This window comes from Oryctolagus cuniculus, chromosome 5 (assembly GCF_051225735.1).
Source record: "Oryctolagus cuniculus isolate XC-2025 breed Fujian yellow rabbit chromosome 5, ASM5122573v1, whole genome shotgun sequence".
In the NCBI taxonomy this organism is placed as follows: domain Eukaryota; kingdom Metazoa; phylum Chordata; class Mammalia; order Lagomorpha; family Leporidae; genus Oryctolagus; species Oryctolagus cuniculus.
This window is the reverse complement of record NC_142871.1, coordinates 143,560,161-143,574,561: the sequence shown is the minus strand read 5'-3', so window position 1 is coordinate 143,574,561 and position 14,401 is coordinate 143,560,161. Positions and strand designations below refer to the sequence as shown.

General features: G+C 47.0%; 1 protein-coding gene and 1 long non-coding RNA gene across 3 annotated transcripts in view; one reads left to right on the top strand and one right to left on the bottom strand.

Moving 5' to 3' along the window:
- Positions 1-264: 264 nt before the first annotated feature.
- Positions 265-14,401, bottom strand: part of MYLIP (myosin regulatory light chain interacting protein) — a 19,830-nt gene continuing 5,693 nt past the window's right edge. Inside the window, exons 3-7 of one of the 2 annotated variants that reach the window (XM_051832608.3) lie at positions 6,374-6,559; positions 5,057-5,254; positions 4,301-4,465; positions 3,017-3,437; positions 265-1,839 (exon numbers count right to left, since the gene is read on the bottom strand). In XM_051832608.3, coding sequence (XP_051688568.1) covers positions 1,750-1,839; positions 3,017-3,437; positions 4,301-4,465; positions 5,057-5,254; positions 6,374-6,559 — 1,060 coding nt within the window. In that variant the 3' untranslated portion in view covers positions 265-1,749. The remainder of the gene's footprint in view (positions 1,840-3,016; positions 3,438-4,300; positions 4,466-5,056; positions 5,255-6,373; positions 6,560-14,401) is intronic. The other variant, XM_051832609.3, reaches the window with a different exon arrangement.
- On the top strand, positions 6,293-14,179 carry LOC149126763 (uncharacterized). Its single transcript, XR_016234193.1, has 2 exons — positions 6,293-6,987; positions 7,057-14,179. It is a non-coding gene; the product is annotated as an uncharacterized LOC149126763 (long non-coding RNA).

Below are 14,401 nucleotides of genomic sequence, written 5' to 3'. Positions count from 1 at the left end.
AACACTGTCCAGTCCCTTTCCTGATGTTTGCTTTTCAACCACTTGTGTATATGTATATTTTCTCCAACATTCTAATCTGCTAGCTCGAAAACACAGATGAGCGCGTAACTGGGTGAAATGGTCTCAAGTGAAGCCAATACACTAAACATTATCAAATCTTCCATGTTGGACCAAACTAGATTCCAACCAACATTGTATCACTGTGTCTTTTGATGGAATAAAATGGACTTAAATGACAAACACTGTAATAATACAAATATGATGTTTGCTTTAAAGTCTTTATTATTTTGAATATAAAAGACAGAAGTCCTCTAGGATATAACAGAGTTCTTTATGTGGAAACATCATATTTTTACAAGTGAAAAAATAAATACCTCTTGGAATAAAGGCTTATATGCTAATATGTGCCATAAAAAAGTAGAGTTTTAATATCTGACAAAATGTCTGTGCAAAGAAACAAATGCATAAACACAGTACTGCTACATTAAGGCAATATGAAAGTATACTCAGACGTCTCAGTAAAGTGACAGTGTAGATTCTAGCTTTAACACAGCTAGTATTGCACCCGATAAGGTCATCAGGGTCTCTGCCAGGCGAGAAAACCCTGCCAGCTGACCAGCTTCCAAAATGCCCAAGTGAGAATGGAAAATGAATTTAGGAATAAAGAGACCAAGAGAAGCAAAACCCCTCCAAAACAGAGAGAGGGACAGCCAAGAGTTAATACTACAGGAAATGTAAAATAAAAATAAAAATAAAAAGGATACACTTATGTAGACACCTGCGATAAGGCTTGACAGTTCAAGCGAAGCGACACCAATGGGTGAAGCTGGAGTTGAGTGCTTGGGAGAATTCAGAACAGCCCTCGTTTATTTGTACAGCGCAAGGCTGCACGCTCAGCGAGCCAGGCTCTCCCTTCCAAGGGAAACACTCTCCCATTTCCATGTTAAAATAATATATTCCATCAACTCAGGAAGCCAAGGAGTGCATGACTACTCCATGGAAATTGGATACCCATACTGGTAGCACTTGATAATCAAAAGAATGGGCTGGGGGATGGGAGAGAGAGCAGGAAGCCGTCCACAGAATTATCTGCTTTCTCCTAGCCAGACTGGTTGGTTGAATTCAACAACAGTGTCGTCAGCTTTTTTAAAAGTCGCAAAATTGATTCTGAAATCTGTTTGCCTTCCAAGCATTCTTGAACGAGTTATAAAAACAGAAATGACATTAAAACGACAGCTATTTAAGAAAAAGTTTCCTATTAAAAATGTCTGGAGCTCCATGAGCATACAAAAAGAACCAAGTAATTCGTAAAACTCATTCTTATAAAATCTGCTGTAGGTATGAAACTTACCTTGGGATACATTAAGGAGACTTACACCATCATTTCCTAAAAAGTACCCCCTCCCCCCCTTTTTTTTTGCTACATTGCCACTTAACTGCCATTACAGAAGATTTTACCTATTCCTTTACTTGATCCTCAAGAAATCAAAGTCCAAGGAATGCATCCATGTTCCAGGGCTCTTTCCAGTCTCCGCCCCTGGGGTTGTTGTTTCTGTGCATGGATGGGTTTTTGCAGTGATGAGTAGCTGTAGTCTTGTTTTTCTTTCTTTTGTTGTTGTTGTTTTTGTTTTGTAAACGTCGCATGGCAGATGGATATTGGAGTGAGATTTTCTCCACCATCAATCCTTCTCGGAGTCTGTGGTGGTGAAGTGCATGGAAGCACGGCGAGTCTGACGCACAGGGGGCAGGTTAGATGACAGTGAGATTGAGGAGACTGGTGTGGGTCGGCAGATAGACGTGCTGGACGTGCTCCACACGCGACCTGCACACCGGACAGGACTGCAAGAGAGAAGCCGACAGAGCCCATTAGCAACCTGTGCAGGCCTGGAGCTCTGGGCACCTACCACCAGCTGGGCTCAGGTTCTTAAGTGTGCTTGTGTGAGTGTTATCAGGCTTTCAATTGTGAGAAGTCTCTGCTTTCTAATGGATTTGAAAGTTCCTATTTTACAAGGACTTCAAGAATATTATGAAAATGTATAGACTGAAGAAAATTAATTCCGGTTATGGGTACATTCTAATCAAGGTACAATGAGTACAGTGATTACTGCAGACTTCCGTGCACACTGGGCCCCACACCTTAGAAAGGGACAATGTGGCCTCAGCCCAGCTGCCTGACTGGGGCCAGCACAACCAGGCTGAGGCTCATGTGGCCAGGGGGAATGGCCCTGTACTCGTTGGCCATAAGGACAGACCCAGAAATGGGGGTCACAACACGATGTGGGCAGAACAAAACAAACCCAGGCCTGCTCCTGGGGAGTAAGTCACCACAGCAGCACGAGCTACTCTTAGAAGGACATTGGTATCCTGTGGGCTCATCATGTATCCCTAAAAATAGCTCTGAAATTAGCAGCTTCTAAAGGACTGGATGTTATTTAGGGCTGGTTTTACATAAATCCAGAGTGACATGTAGCAAATGCTTCTGAGAAATGAAGCCAAGTGAAAAAATTATCATTAACAGGAAATTTAAGGTCCAAGAAAGGAAAAATACTATCAACATAGTTACTTTTGCTTTTGCATTTTATTTTCGACTTGTTAATAAGCAACAGACAATCCAAGAGGCCCCTAGAGGAATATGCAATCATAATGGAAATTAATCATAAATACTCACAGAGTAAACAAACAACGGATGGAGACTCGAGAGTTAATTATAACTTGAAAACCTAAGTACTCTTTCCCAACCATTTTAGGTAACTAACACAGTCTATCCTCCTAAACATCAGAAAATAAGCAGCAATGTGAATTGGAAGAAACAGTCCTGGGTGTTGCTCCTTTGTCTAGCCACTAATTTAGATGCACAGTCTTACGAATCTGAACCTTGCTTCCGGAACATGAGAAAAGTCTATGATTTAGGGTTGTTATGCTGTTGGAAACAGCAAGCTAATCCAGAATGTTCCCCTAGGGCAGTGCCTTTGAGTGTCCTTACTCTGTATCTCACGAGCAACAGGTGGCACCTCACCTGCAGCTGGGCGGCGCAGCTCTCACAGCACACAGTGTGGCCGCAGGGACAGAAGGTGGAGTTGATCTCCTCCTCACAGCACACCATGCACAGCATGGCCTCCTTCAGCTTGCGCAGCTTCTCCTGCAGCGCCCTGGTCTGCTGGCAGCTGAGGCCCTCGCAGCTGCTGCAGTTCATGCTGCTCTCGGAGGACTTCAGCGGGGAGCCAGGAGGGCTCTGGTCGCCCCGCGACACGAGGTCCACGACGCCCGCGTTGTACAGAGCCCTCCGGGCGTGGTCGTACACCTCCTTGGAGGTTCTTCTGATATCGAAAACGTACTTCTTGCCGAGGTTAATGTTTTCATTCAGAAATAGGGACGCCAAGTGGCCCTTCAAGTCGCGACTATACTGCATCATGACAGCGCTGGTCACCGTGTCACACCTGCGAGGGAACAGGGAACAGCAACTTCAACACCTGAGAGCCCAGGCAGCTCCCCGACTCAGACCTCGCTGTCAGTAGGAACAGTGGTGGCAGAAGACATGAGGAATTCCTGTCTGCATGCTTATGAGTGACTTCCTCCTGCTTCCCATGTGCCAAGGATCTCAGTAATGCCAACTTTGTTTTTCAAGGCCCCCAAAATACCTCCGATAAAGCAGCTGCAAACCTGGGGGGCAGGGGATGCCCAGCCCTCCTCCTGGATACGAGCAAGACTTTGGAAGAGAGAGCTCACTTTTCCTTGAAGCCTTGACTTGGATGTAAAAAATGCCTACAAATTTTCCATTCTGTTCCACAATTCATGTTTCTATTTGAATATATATAAACATCCTTAAGATGTTTATATATGCTTACCAATTAGGTTTCTTGGGTTTAATTGCTCAAATACCTAAGCCTAACCCCAACGTGGCTTTACAGCAGCGTCTGCAATGAGCGGACCAACACTGTGATCACACAGTCCTTACTGCGTGCACTGTGAGGATCCAGACAGCAGCTCTCCCTGTCTGGTGGGGTGACCCCAGCCACCCTGCTGCCAGGGAAAGGCAGAGAGCAGTGGAGGGGTCCAGCCACCCACTGCTGTCCCAGGGAGAGGGGCTGCCGCAGGAAGGAGGCGAGAGACAAGCAGCTCGCACACGTGCTGTCTGTGCATAAACTCCATATCGCCGCCACACAGAAGCAACGCGTTCAGCAGCAGCCGACTTCTCGATCCGTACAAGACCCACGGACACAGTGGTGCATGGAACTGCAGAAACCTGTCAACCAGAAACAGGAGAGCCACGGGGCCTGGGCCAAGTCCAAACAGTACGTGCCTGTAGAAAGCGTGCGTCTCCGTGATGGCGCGGTAGAGCCCGCTGGCTGCCCTGGTGCTGATCATCTTGAACAGGAGCACGATGCTGTTCCCGGACTCCTTGGTGACTGTCAGGTACACATTCTTTCCTGACTGCGTGGCCATCTGCACCACAGGATAAGCTATCCTGCAAGACGGGGAGGGAAGACTGAGCAGGCCCAGAAGGGGTGACTCACTGCAACGCGCGTGCCTTTGTAAGATCCCTGCTGGCTTCCGACCCAGCAGTACAGTCAGACACCGGATCTGGGGATGATCTAGGACCCCAGGGGCCATCCTGGACCCCTCCCTCTGGCTTACGTAGGCACTTAGAAAAGCAGTTTTGTGTACAAGGGGTCCTCAGCAAGTTTATGGAAAATGTGTGTTAGGAAAAAACATGGAAGGTTTTCATTTTTTTTTTTGGCACCAAAATAAGCTTATTTTTTAATTCTACTTTCCACGAACTTTAGGAAATACCTGAGCCAGAAAGGACTGGGCTAAGTCCGGGTGTGTGGAGAGGTGAAGATGAGATTTTACTGCCACCCCAGCGCACACTGAGTTAGCACTGCAACAAATCACTGTGGCTTTCAGGGCCTGAATAAAATCAAAGTGCGCGTCAAAATGAAACGTCCCTGAGAGGTGGACCACTCAGTACATCCCTCTCTACTTTCCACCTCACAACGGTGGCTACAGACGCACAGATGTGCTGAGGTCTAAGAAGGACCCTCCAAAACTTGCTTACCTATTAATTGGGCTGAAGTCTTCTTTACAGATTGAGATGCCCTCAGGTCCAACCCCAATGAGGAGCTTCTGCCCTTCGCTGTCCCTCACAGAATGCCACTCGATGCCATAGTTCTCCATCGCTGACACGATCTGCAGGACCTGGTACTCCGCCGAGGCCTGGCTGGTCCCCTCCAGCTCCTTATGCTTCGCCACGATGCTGCGGGGACCAACGGGGCAGAGTTACGCAGACAAACCAGACACTCGTAGAGGCTGTGCGGCTTCCAGCAGGGATTCTGTCATTACGATTACAGAAACCCCAAGCCATCGTTTCACTACTGGCATTTCGGTTATTTAGGAAATGTACTACAAAACATCTCTAAGACACTGCTTGAGAACTTGACTATCAAATACTCAGTAATATGCAGTAGAAAACACTTTTGGGGAGGCTGAATAAGGATGAATTGAAGCCTCACTGAAAATGTACGGAAGGCAGATTCCTGTGTGAGGACGCCTCATGCATTTGTCTACATTCACCTTATAAATTCCACCATCAGTGTGGCATCCTAAAGGGATCAATCAGGTCATCTCCAACAGACCGACTCCCCCGCTGTGGTGGAAAGCCTGTGATGTGGCCCTGGTGATGCCCTGCCACGTGTAACTTGTTCCCTCGAGTGTGGGCTGATTCACGAGTGTGCTCTCGTGAACACACTACAGGAGAGTCGCTCTGTCCTGGGAGGAGGTGACAGAACACACGGCCTTCCATCTAGGGCATCCTCTCTTGCTGGGGGTTGGCTGCTCACCCTGGGGGAAGCCAGCTGCCACGTGATGACACAGCCCACCCGGGCTTCAGGTGACTGGACTCCAGCAGGCACTGCCTGCAGACCCTGGGAAGTGTCCAGCTGCAAGGCCCAGCTAAGCCTGGCCTGGTCCCCAACCCACACTGCTCCCACACTGCTGGCTGGGTTGAGTGCTCAGTTTTGGGGTAACCTGTGATGCAGGAACAGACAACTAAGGTGTGAAGGTTAGGCCTCTCAGTTTAATGCTTGCTGGGGTGAAGACGAACACCAGTAGACATGAGAGACTTTTTATTGTAGGAAATTTGTGATCCTAAAAGGTGAGAGATTTAAAAAATTCTCACGACATTGTACCTCATGCAAGGACAGTTATGTGCTTTCTGTTTATAAGTATCTCAAACAAAAGGCTAATGAATCACTTGAGAACTGAACTGGGCCATGGCTTGGTCGTCAGCACGTACCACAGATGCACTTTCTTCTGGAAACTCTAACCAGCCGGCCGGCTGGGTGAACATGGAATGCAGCTCCGCCGGCAGCCTCACCTGTTCAAGGTGGCGCTGGAGAGCTCCTTCGCACACAGCTCCTCATAGTTGTACTTGGCCGTGTTCTGGTTGTAGTCCCCGAACTTGGTCTGGGCCAAGAGGGCGCAGAGCTCCACTGCCTGCTCTGGGGAACAGGGCAGGTGGCCTGCCAGGAGGGCCTCCTTGATGTGCAAGAAAAAGATATGCCTGCAAAGCAAGGTGAGAATGAGGCTACGCTTGGCATGGCTGGCTGCCCCGCTCCACAGCTCAGCAATTTCGTAGTCACTTTGAAGTTAGGAAAACTGAGCAATTTAAAAAGTACCACTGAAAGTGCTTAAGGATCGCTGTTTCTGTTTTTCATTTGCTTTTTGTTTTTCATAAGTATTTAGGGAAAATAAGTCTAAGGACTAAGTGTCTCTGGAACAAAACCGTAAGCCAAACGAAACAATTCTAATTAGGCCCAGGAATGGGTCACAAAATGTAACGTAACTGTGCACAAGCTTTCTGCATTGTAATGTTTTAAAAGACATTATTTAATTCTGAAAACCGTGATGGTAATGTGGATTCTCATATGGTCTGAAGGAACTCTGACTGACAAGTGCCTCACCATTCCTCCAAAGCTCCCCACTTCTCAGGTCATATGGTCTGAAGGAACTCTGACTGACAAGTGCCTCACCATTCCTCCAAAGCTCCCCACTTCTCAGGTCTCGAGAGCCACACAGTCCATGTCCACCTGCCTGCAGTTGGCACCACCTGGATGGCCTTCGGGCCCTCAGACCAAATTCACCATGGTTCTTCCCAAACCTGCTTCTTCTCCTAGCAGAAACCATGGACTCCTGACTCGCCGACATTGCATTCCCACCGCCACTCTGGTCTCCATGAACTGCTGAAAGCCAGCTCCCTGCCTCCCGCCTGGACCTCTGCGCGGTCACAGGCTTCACACTGTCCTCAGGGCTGCTCTCCCCAGACTCTGGGCAAGTCCCCCTCCTGGCTGCTCGCTTCTAGTGCAAGCTACTCAGAGTCCTTCAAGGGGTCCCCACCGCCGGTGGTGAAAACACGGCGGCAGCATGAGCTCCAGGGTGCAGAGAGTCTGGCCCAGCCTCCCGGCCACATCCCTCCACCTTCAATGTGCCAGGAAAGAGACAAATCTCCCAGGAAAGCCCTGGAAGCACTTGCGGCCACGCCTCTGCTCCTGCTGCTGCCTTGTGTGGATACCCTTTGATCCATGTGGTCTACACACCGCTTATTCCTCCAGTACAGGTAGAGGTGGTACCTCCCTTACTGCAGTGCAGTCAGCCACACACACTAACCTCTTAAGTGCCTACAACATCTGTGGGCTCCATAAGCATGCGTGCAGCTGCCTCTCATGGTCTGTGATCAGTTTATATTCCAACCTGCGTTTAAGGCTGCCTTACCTGCATACAACACCACATTCTACACTGACTGAAAGGTTGTTGCACCTAGGAATTCTGGGAAAATTCAGGTCTCACTTGTCTTGCCCAAGTCTGAAGAGTACCTAAACCGTAGGGACAAACTTGCCCAGGTTATAAATTTTGTCCCTGACATATGTCAAGTTTTAGTCTTCCTTTGATGGCTTCTGGGAGCCTCTGAAATATGCTGACAGGCCACAAGAGTCCCGCGATCAGTGGGTGACTCATGACCATTGGTAATGCCCACTTTGGCCAAATGGGGTATCCTTGCTCTAGTCCTCAACATTGCTTTTATTTATACATATTTTATTTATATATATCACTGATCTAAAGCCAGAGATTCAATCAACTGAGGACCAAAAAATAGAATTTAAAAAATATGTCTGAACTAGAACAGGCAGACATTTTTTTTCTTGTTATCATTCCCTAAACAACAGTTTATGCAGTGTTTACACTGTGTTAGGTATTACAAGAAAGGCTATGGGAAGATGTGTCTAGGTTACGTAGAAATACTGCAGCATTTTATAGAAGGGACATGACCACCTGTGTTTTGGTATTGGGGCAGGGGGATTTCCTGGAGCAGAGCCCCAAGGAGATCCCATGACACACCGCAGGCAGAAGGGCTCCTGGGAGCAGGGTGTGAAGAGGAAGAAGGAGCAAGTGTGGTTTGCAAAGGTAGGGCAGGGCTACACTGAGACTCTCAGAACAAGAGTCCCTCATCTTCCTTTAACTGACAAATGCTTAAATCCAAACTTGTGTACCTTCTACAATGACAAAGAAATAATTTTATTTTTAAAGATTTATTAATTGAAAGTCAGAGTTAGAGAAAAGACAGAGAATCTTCCACCCACTGGCTTACTCCCCAGATGGCTGAGATGGCTGGAGCTGGGCCAGGCTGAAGCCGGGAGCCAACATCTTCCTCTAGGTCTCCCATGTGGGTGGCAGGGGCCCAAAAACTTAGGCCATTCTCTATTGCTCTTCCAGGCCATTAGCAGGGAGCTGCATCAGAAGTGGAGCAGCGGGGACTTGCACCAGCGCCCATACAGGATGCCGGTGTCACAAGTGGCAGCCTCACCCGCCATGTCACAGTGCCGGACCCGAAGAAATAATTTTAAGTTACTAAACTGCCAGAAACCGCAGTTTCCCCTTATTCAAAGCTTCCATAAGGAAATCACAGTCAGAATGCAAAATGGCACAGGCAAAGGATAAACACGGTTTTTATTAGCCCAAACATCTGCTAGTCTTTAAAGTATTTCTGACATATGGCTAAGCTGAGAAGGGGGCCCCTGCTGGGGCAAAGAAATGGCTGCAAAACCCACCGGGTTTGAAATGGCGACCCGAGGGCTGAGGCCCAGTCTGCAGGGGCTCCCGGGGCTTGCCAGCGGCTCGGCAGACTTCACCTTGGTTTCCTCGCCTCTGTCTCTGTACTCAATCAGGAAGATGTGCTCTGAGTCCAGGCTTATGTAGGAAGACATCATGTGCTGAGACACTTGAAGGTTATCTCACAAACTTAGTCTTCCCAATTTAATTACTGTGCGTGCAGAGAAAATTTCAACTTAGGTTCTAACTAGAGTCGGAAGCCAGTTCCTGTGTTATTAAATAGTCAGTCTGCAAAAGCAGAGTTTCAAAATTGATGCCATTTCTTTTTCCAAGCTCACGCCTGCTTGGGAGAGACAGCTGCCAAAATGAAAGGCAAAGGGGCAGTAACAGACCGTGAACAGGAGGTGGGCAGCCTGGAGGAAGGCTGATCCCTTCCCAGGTGGGTGGAGCTGGAGGATGGTGGGCGTGGGGCACCTGGCCCTTGCTACAAAGGCCCCTTCTAGGCTGCACTGCAAACTGCTGGGTGAGCTTGAAGAATCCCCTCCTTACAGCTTACAGACACTTGCTGATAGGCCCTCACTGCATCTGGCCGCTTCATGGCTATAAAGCAGTCTTTGGGAAGTTAATACCCTGCCCTGGAGCCAGGCTGGGGTCAAAGGATTAGCTTCTTAGGACAAATCAATGCATCCTATCAAGACACCAGCCTCAACCTGGCCGGTGGGTGACAAGTCTTTGCTGTCTAGGAGACCGACACAGAGGAGCAAGGGGCACAGCCACAAGGGGCCATCAGTGGGTCCCAGGTGCTCTTTCCAAGAGGGAGGGTGGTGGCATGGGTCCAACAAGGACTCCAATGACGGCACAACACTTAGGAGTGGTTTTGAGTCCAGTATTTTCTCCTGTTCTCCCATCTTCCCTGCACCAGCTGCTCCTGGATTTGCCTCTTCCTTTTTGGTGAAGTGGGTGAAAGGTTATTAGTAGTACCCAAACCAGCAGATAGGGCCACTAAAGTGGATGACATACCTAATCCAATATAGGTTACACCCTATCATCACAAACAGAAAGCCTTGGGGAAACCTATTATTTTTGTCTTAAGCAAATGTCTGTGAACATGTCCTAGGGACATAAGCTCAGATTGCATTTTCTGAACATTCTTCAGGTTATGGTGTGAAATTCATTCTTTAAGTTTCACCCAGTTACTAAGCAGATGGATAGTTTCAGTGTATGGACCACAGTTTGGGGACCCAAGGTGATATATTCTGGGTAACTCATGTCCTTGGCATTATGGGGATGAACAAGTATTCAGTGACTAGAGTTTTATGCAAAATTTTTAAAAACTGTGTGAGAGGTCTGGCACTGTGGTGTAGAAGGTTAAGCCGTTGCCTGCCATGCTAGCATATGGTCACCAGTTTGAGTCCTGGCTGCTCCACTTCTGATAGAGCTCCCTGCTAGTGTGTATGGAAAAGCAGTGGAAGATGGCCCAAGTCCTTGGGCCCCTGCCATCCATGGGGGAGACCTAGAGGAAGCTCCTGGCTCCTGTCTGGCCCGGACCTGGCTGATCTGGCCATCTGAATCAGTGGATGGAAGATCTCTTTCTCTCCCTCTTTTTATCTTTCCTTCTTTCTCTGGATTTCTGCCTTTCAAATAAATTAAAAAAAAAAAAACTTGAAAAAAAAATGTAAGGGCTAGTGCTGTGGCACAGTAGGTTAAGCCTCTGCCTGTGGCGCCTGTATCCCATATGGGTGCTGGTTAGAGTCTTGGATGCTCTGTTTCAGATCCAGCTCCCCTCCCTGCTAATGGCCTGGGAAAGCAGCGGAAGATGGCCCAAGTGTTTGGGCCCTGGCACCCACATGGAGACCTGGAAGAAGCTCCTGGCTCTTGGCTTTGTATCAGCCCAGCTCTGGCCATTGCAGTCATTTGGGAGTGAAGATCTCTGTCTCTCCCTCTCTCTGTCTCTAACTCTGCCTCTCAAATAAAAAAATCTTCTAAAAAAGTTTTAAGAATGAAATAAAAAATGGAGTGAATGAAGGGCTACACCGATTTTCAATTTTATAATCTAAATATATTATTTCAAAGAGCTTCAAATTTCAGTTCTCAAGAATTAATTCTCCTGGCAGTGTTGAGGCAGGAAGTTATCTTTTAAACACAGTGACCAGAGAACTCTGCTACGACACCAGCCGTCTCACAGAGCTGCTGGCCAGAACTCAGGGCAGCCTTGCTCCTGGTCACTCTGTTTCTGCCCTCCAGTGATTTCAACAGTTGCAAGGTTTTTGGCAGCGCTTTTCATGACAAATGTAAAATGGTTCTATCCAGATTCACTACTACACTCAAAATTTATGTAGCTAGCCTGAACCATCTTTGAAATGGCTGAGCAGCTATTTTTAAAAAACTCTCAATTACTGGTTGTTGAACTGTGTCTCTGTGAAAGGCCTGACTAAGGCTGGTGGTGGGGAGTAATGTGTGGCCTGTCCCCTGCCAGAGTAGGACCCCGCTGGGATCAGGCTGTGGCCTCCCTCCAATGAGCCCCTTAGCCACGTCAGTTTACTTTAAGCCAAACTCTGACTGCCAAGTTATACTTAAAAACAATCAAATCACAACAAAATTGCTATGAGAGGTTTCTGTTGTTGTTGGTGTTTTGTTTTGCTTTACTATCTTAAATTTCAGTGAAACAGAAATCAGTTTAGGATGGATTAGAGGCCTAAATGTAGAAGTTAAAACCACAATGCATTAAAAGCTAAACATGACCAGGCACAGTCAGCCAAAATTACAACAACAAAAAAAAAAAAAAAAAAAAAAAAAAGGATAAGCTGGACTTCACTAAAGTTAAAAACTTCTATCCCCCAAGGCATCAGGAAAACAGGCAAGCCACAAGAGGAAATACATTTATACAACATACATGTAACAAAGGTCTGGCATCTAGAAAATACAGAGAATCTGCACAACTCAAAAATAAAGGCAAGGGGGCCAGCACTGTGGCACAGAGGGTAAAGCTGCCGCCTGCAGTGCCAGCATCCCAGATAGGGGCCGATTAGAATCCCAACTGCTCCACTTCCGATCCAGCTCCCTGCTAACGTGTCTGGGAAAGCAGTGGAAGATGGCCCAAGTTCTCTGGCCCCTGCACCCACATGGGAGACCCAGAAGAAGCTCTATGCTCCTGGCTTCAGATCAGCCCAGCTCCATTGTGGCCATTTGGGAAATGAACCAGAGCATGGAAGACCTCTCTCTCTCTGCCTTTTTGTAACTCTTTCAAATAAATAAAATTTATTTTTTTAAAGGCAAACAATAAAATTGGGTAAATGACTTGAATAGATACTTCACATATATGTAAGGCCCCAGAGCATGTGAGTGAGTGTGTAACGCTATCACTCATCAGGGAGATGCAAATTAAAACCACACACTCTGCTCCACAAGCTGGCTGGGACTGGGGGAACTGTGCTCTTCTCCGTTCCTCATTGTTTTGGGAGCAGGCCTGGCAGTTACTTGTAAAACTAAATGATTACCTACTCTGTGACCCAGCTTTTCTATTCTTAGGTATTTACTCAAGAGAAATGAAAACACCATGTGTCTGCAGAAAAAGATTGGGATGAGAGTGTTCACAGTGGCTCTATTTGTGCTAGCTGGAAAACAGGAGTCATCAACAGAAGGCTGGACAGACAGACAGCAGACTATTCACGTGAGGGAACACAGTCCAGCAGGAGAAAGGAACAGCAGTGTGGACAAAGCATCCAGACAGAAGTGTACCTATCGTACGACTCCACACACACAATGCTGACCAGACACAGGAGTCTACAGTGGAAAACACGCAACAGTGGGTGCAGTGGGGAGGAGGGTGGGACAGAAGGGAACAGGGAACTTTCTGAAGTGACGGTCATGTTCCAAATCTTGATGGCCATTTCGTTAGAACAAGCGCATCCATTTGTCAAGACTCATCAAATAGTATAATTAGGATCGACATATTTCACTATATGTAAATTTTTATATCCAAAGGAAAAAAGCAAATTGTAGGCATACATGAGTTCCAGTTATCGACATGTGTATGAAGTACAGCAGGGGAGCATACTTATACACAAGTTATTCAAGTGCATTGAAGACACAGATTGAATGGGGATGTAGAGGGACTGAGAAACAGATAATTATGTAATGAAGCCAAGTACAGTAAACTAGTTATAGTAGAATGGAGGTGAGAGTACACAGGTGTTCCTTGTAAAACCTTCACCTTTTCTGCCTGTTTGAAAATTCTCCTGGTAAGAGGAGAAAATACTAGTGAAAATTCTGTGCAGCTACATCTGAAAGGAACCAGCAAACCCATGGCATGGAGGGCTTACAATTGGGAAACTCGTCTCAGCCCAGTCATTACCTAGTTAGGTTTCCACTAGGGCTTTTAAGGGCTCCTCTAGGAGCTGCTGTAGTGCTGCAGCAGGTTAAGCTCCCAACTGCGATGCCAGCATCCCACATGAGCAACAGTTCCAGTCCTGGCTTCTCTGCTTCCAATATAGCTCCCTGCGGATGTCCCTGGGGAGGCAGAAGATGGCCCAAGTACTTGGGCTGCTGTCACCTACGTGGGAGGTGCAGATGGAATTCCAGGTTCCTGGCTTTGGCCTGGATCTGACCTGGCTGTTGTGGCCATTTGTGGAGTGAACCAGAAGATGAAAGTGCCCTCCTGTTCTCTCTGTAACTCTGCCTTTCAAATAAATAAATCTTTTTTTTTTTTTTTTTTAAGGAGATCCTCTCAAAATGCCCAAAACACAAAATGACAATCACTGATGAAAAGGTCCCTCCTCAGGTTCTAAGGAAGATAAAAGTTATGGAGGGAGGGGAAGTCCCAATTTCAAAAGCGATTATGGCTCATACCTGAATACTATTACTTGAAAGCATAAAACCTGCACTTGTAAAACATGTACTCATTCACAGCAGGTACCTGTCTAGGCAGACCGCATCCAAGCCACGCAGGACTAAGTGTTAACTACAACCTTGTCTTAGGTGCGTTTATTCTGCCTTCCAGGGAAGGTTACAGCATGTTCAGACCTAATCACCTCTTTAACGGCCTTCAAATCATGAGTTTCTTGCTAGGTCCTGCTCCTGGCACAGAAGAGCGCAGGGACCAGGTACAATGAGATAAGGAACACACCTCCTGACCTGCAGATGCTCCACATGGGGTCAACCTGAATCTGCCTTCTAAATACACAGATTTTACTAAAAATGACATTTTCCAAATATTGTTTGAATACTTTATGCAAATATGTAATTCTCAGAAATTCAAAAGGACTCTGAAGGTGCCCAAGTGGAAGCTCCTTGGCTAAAA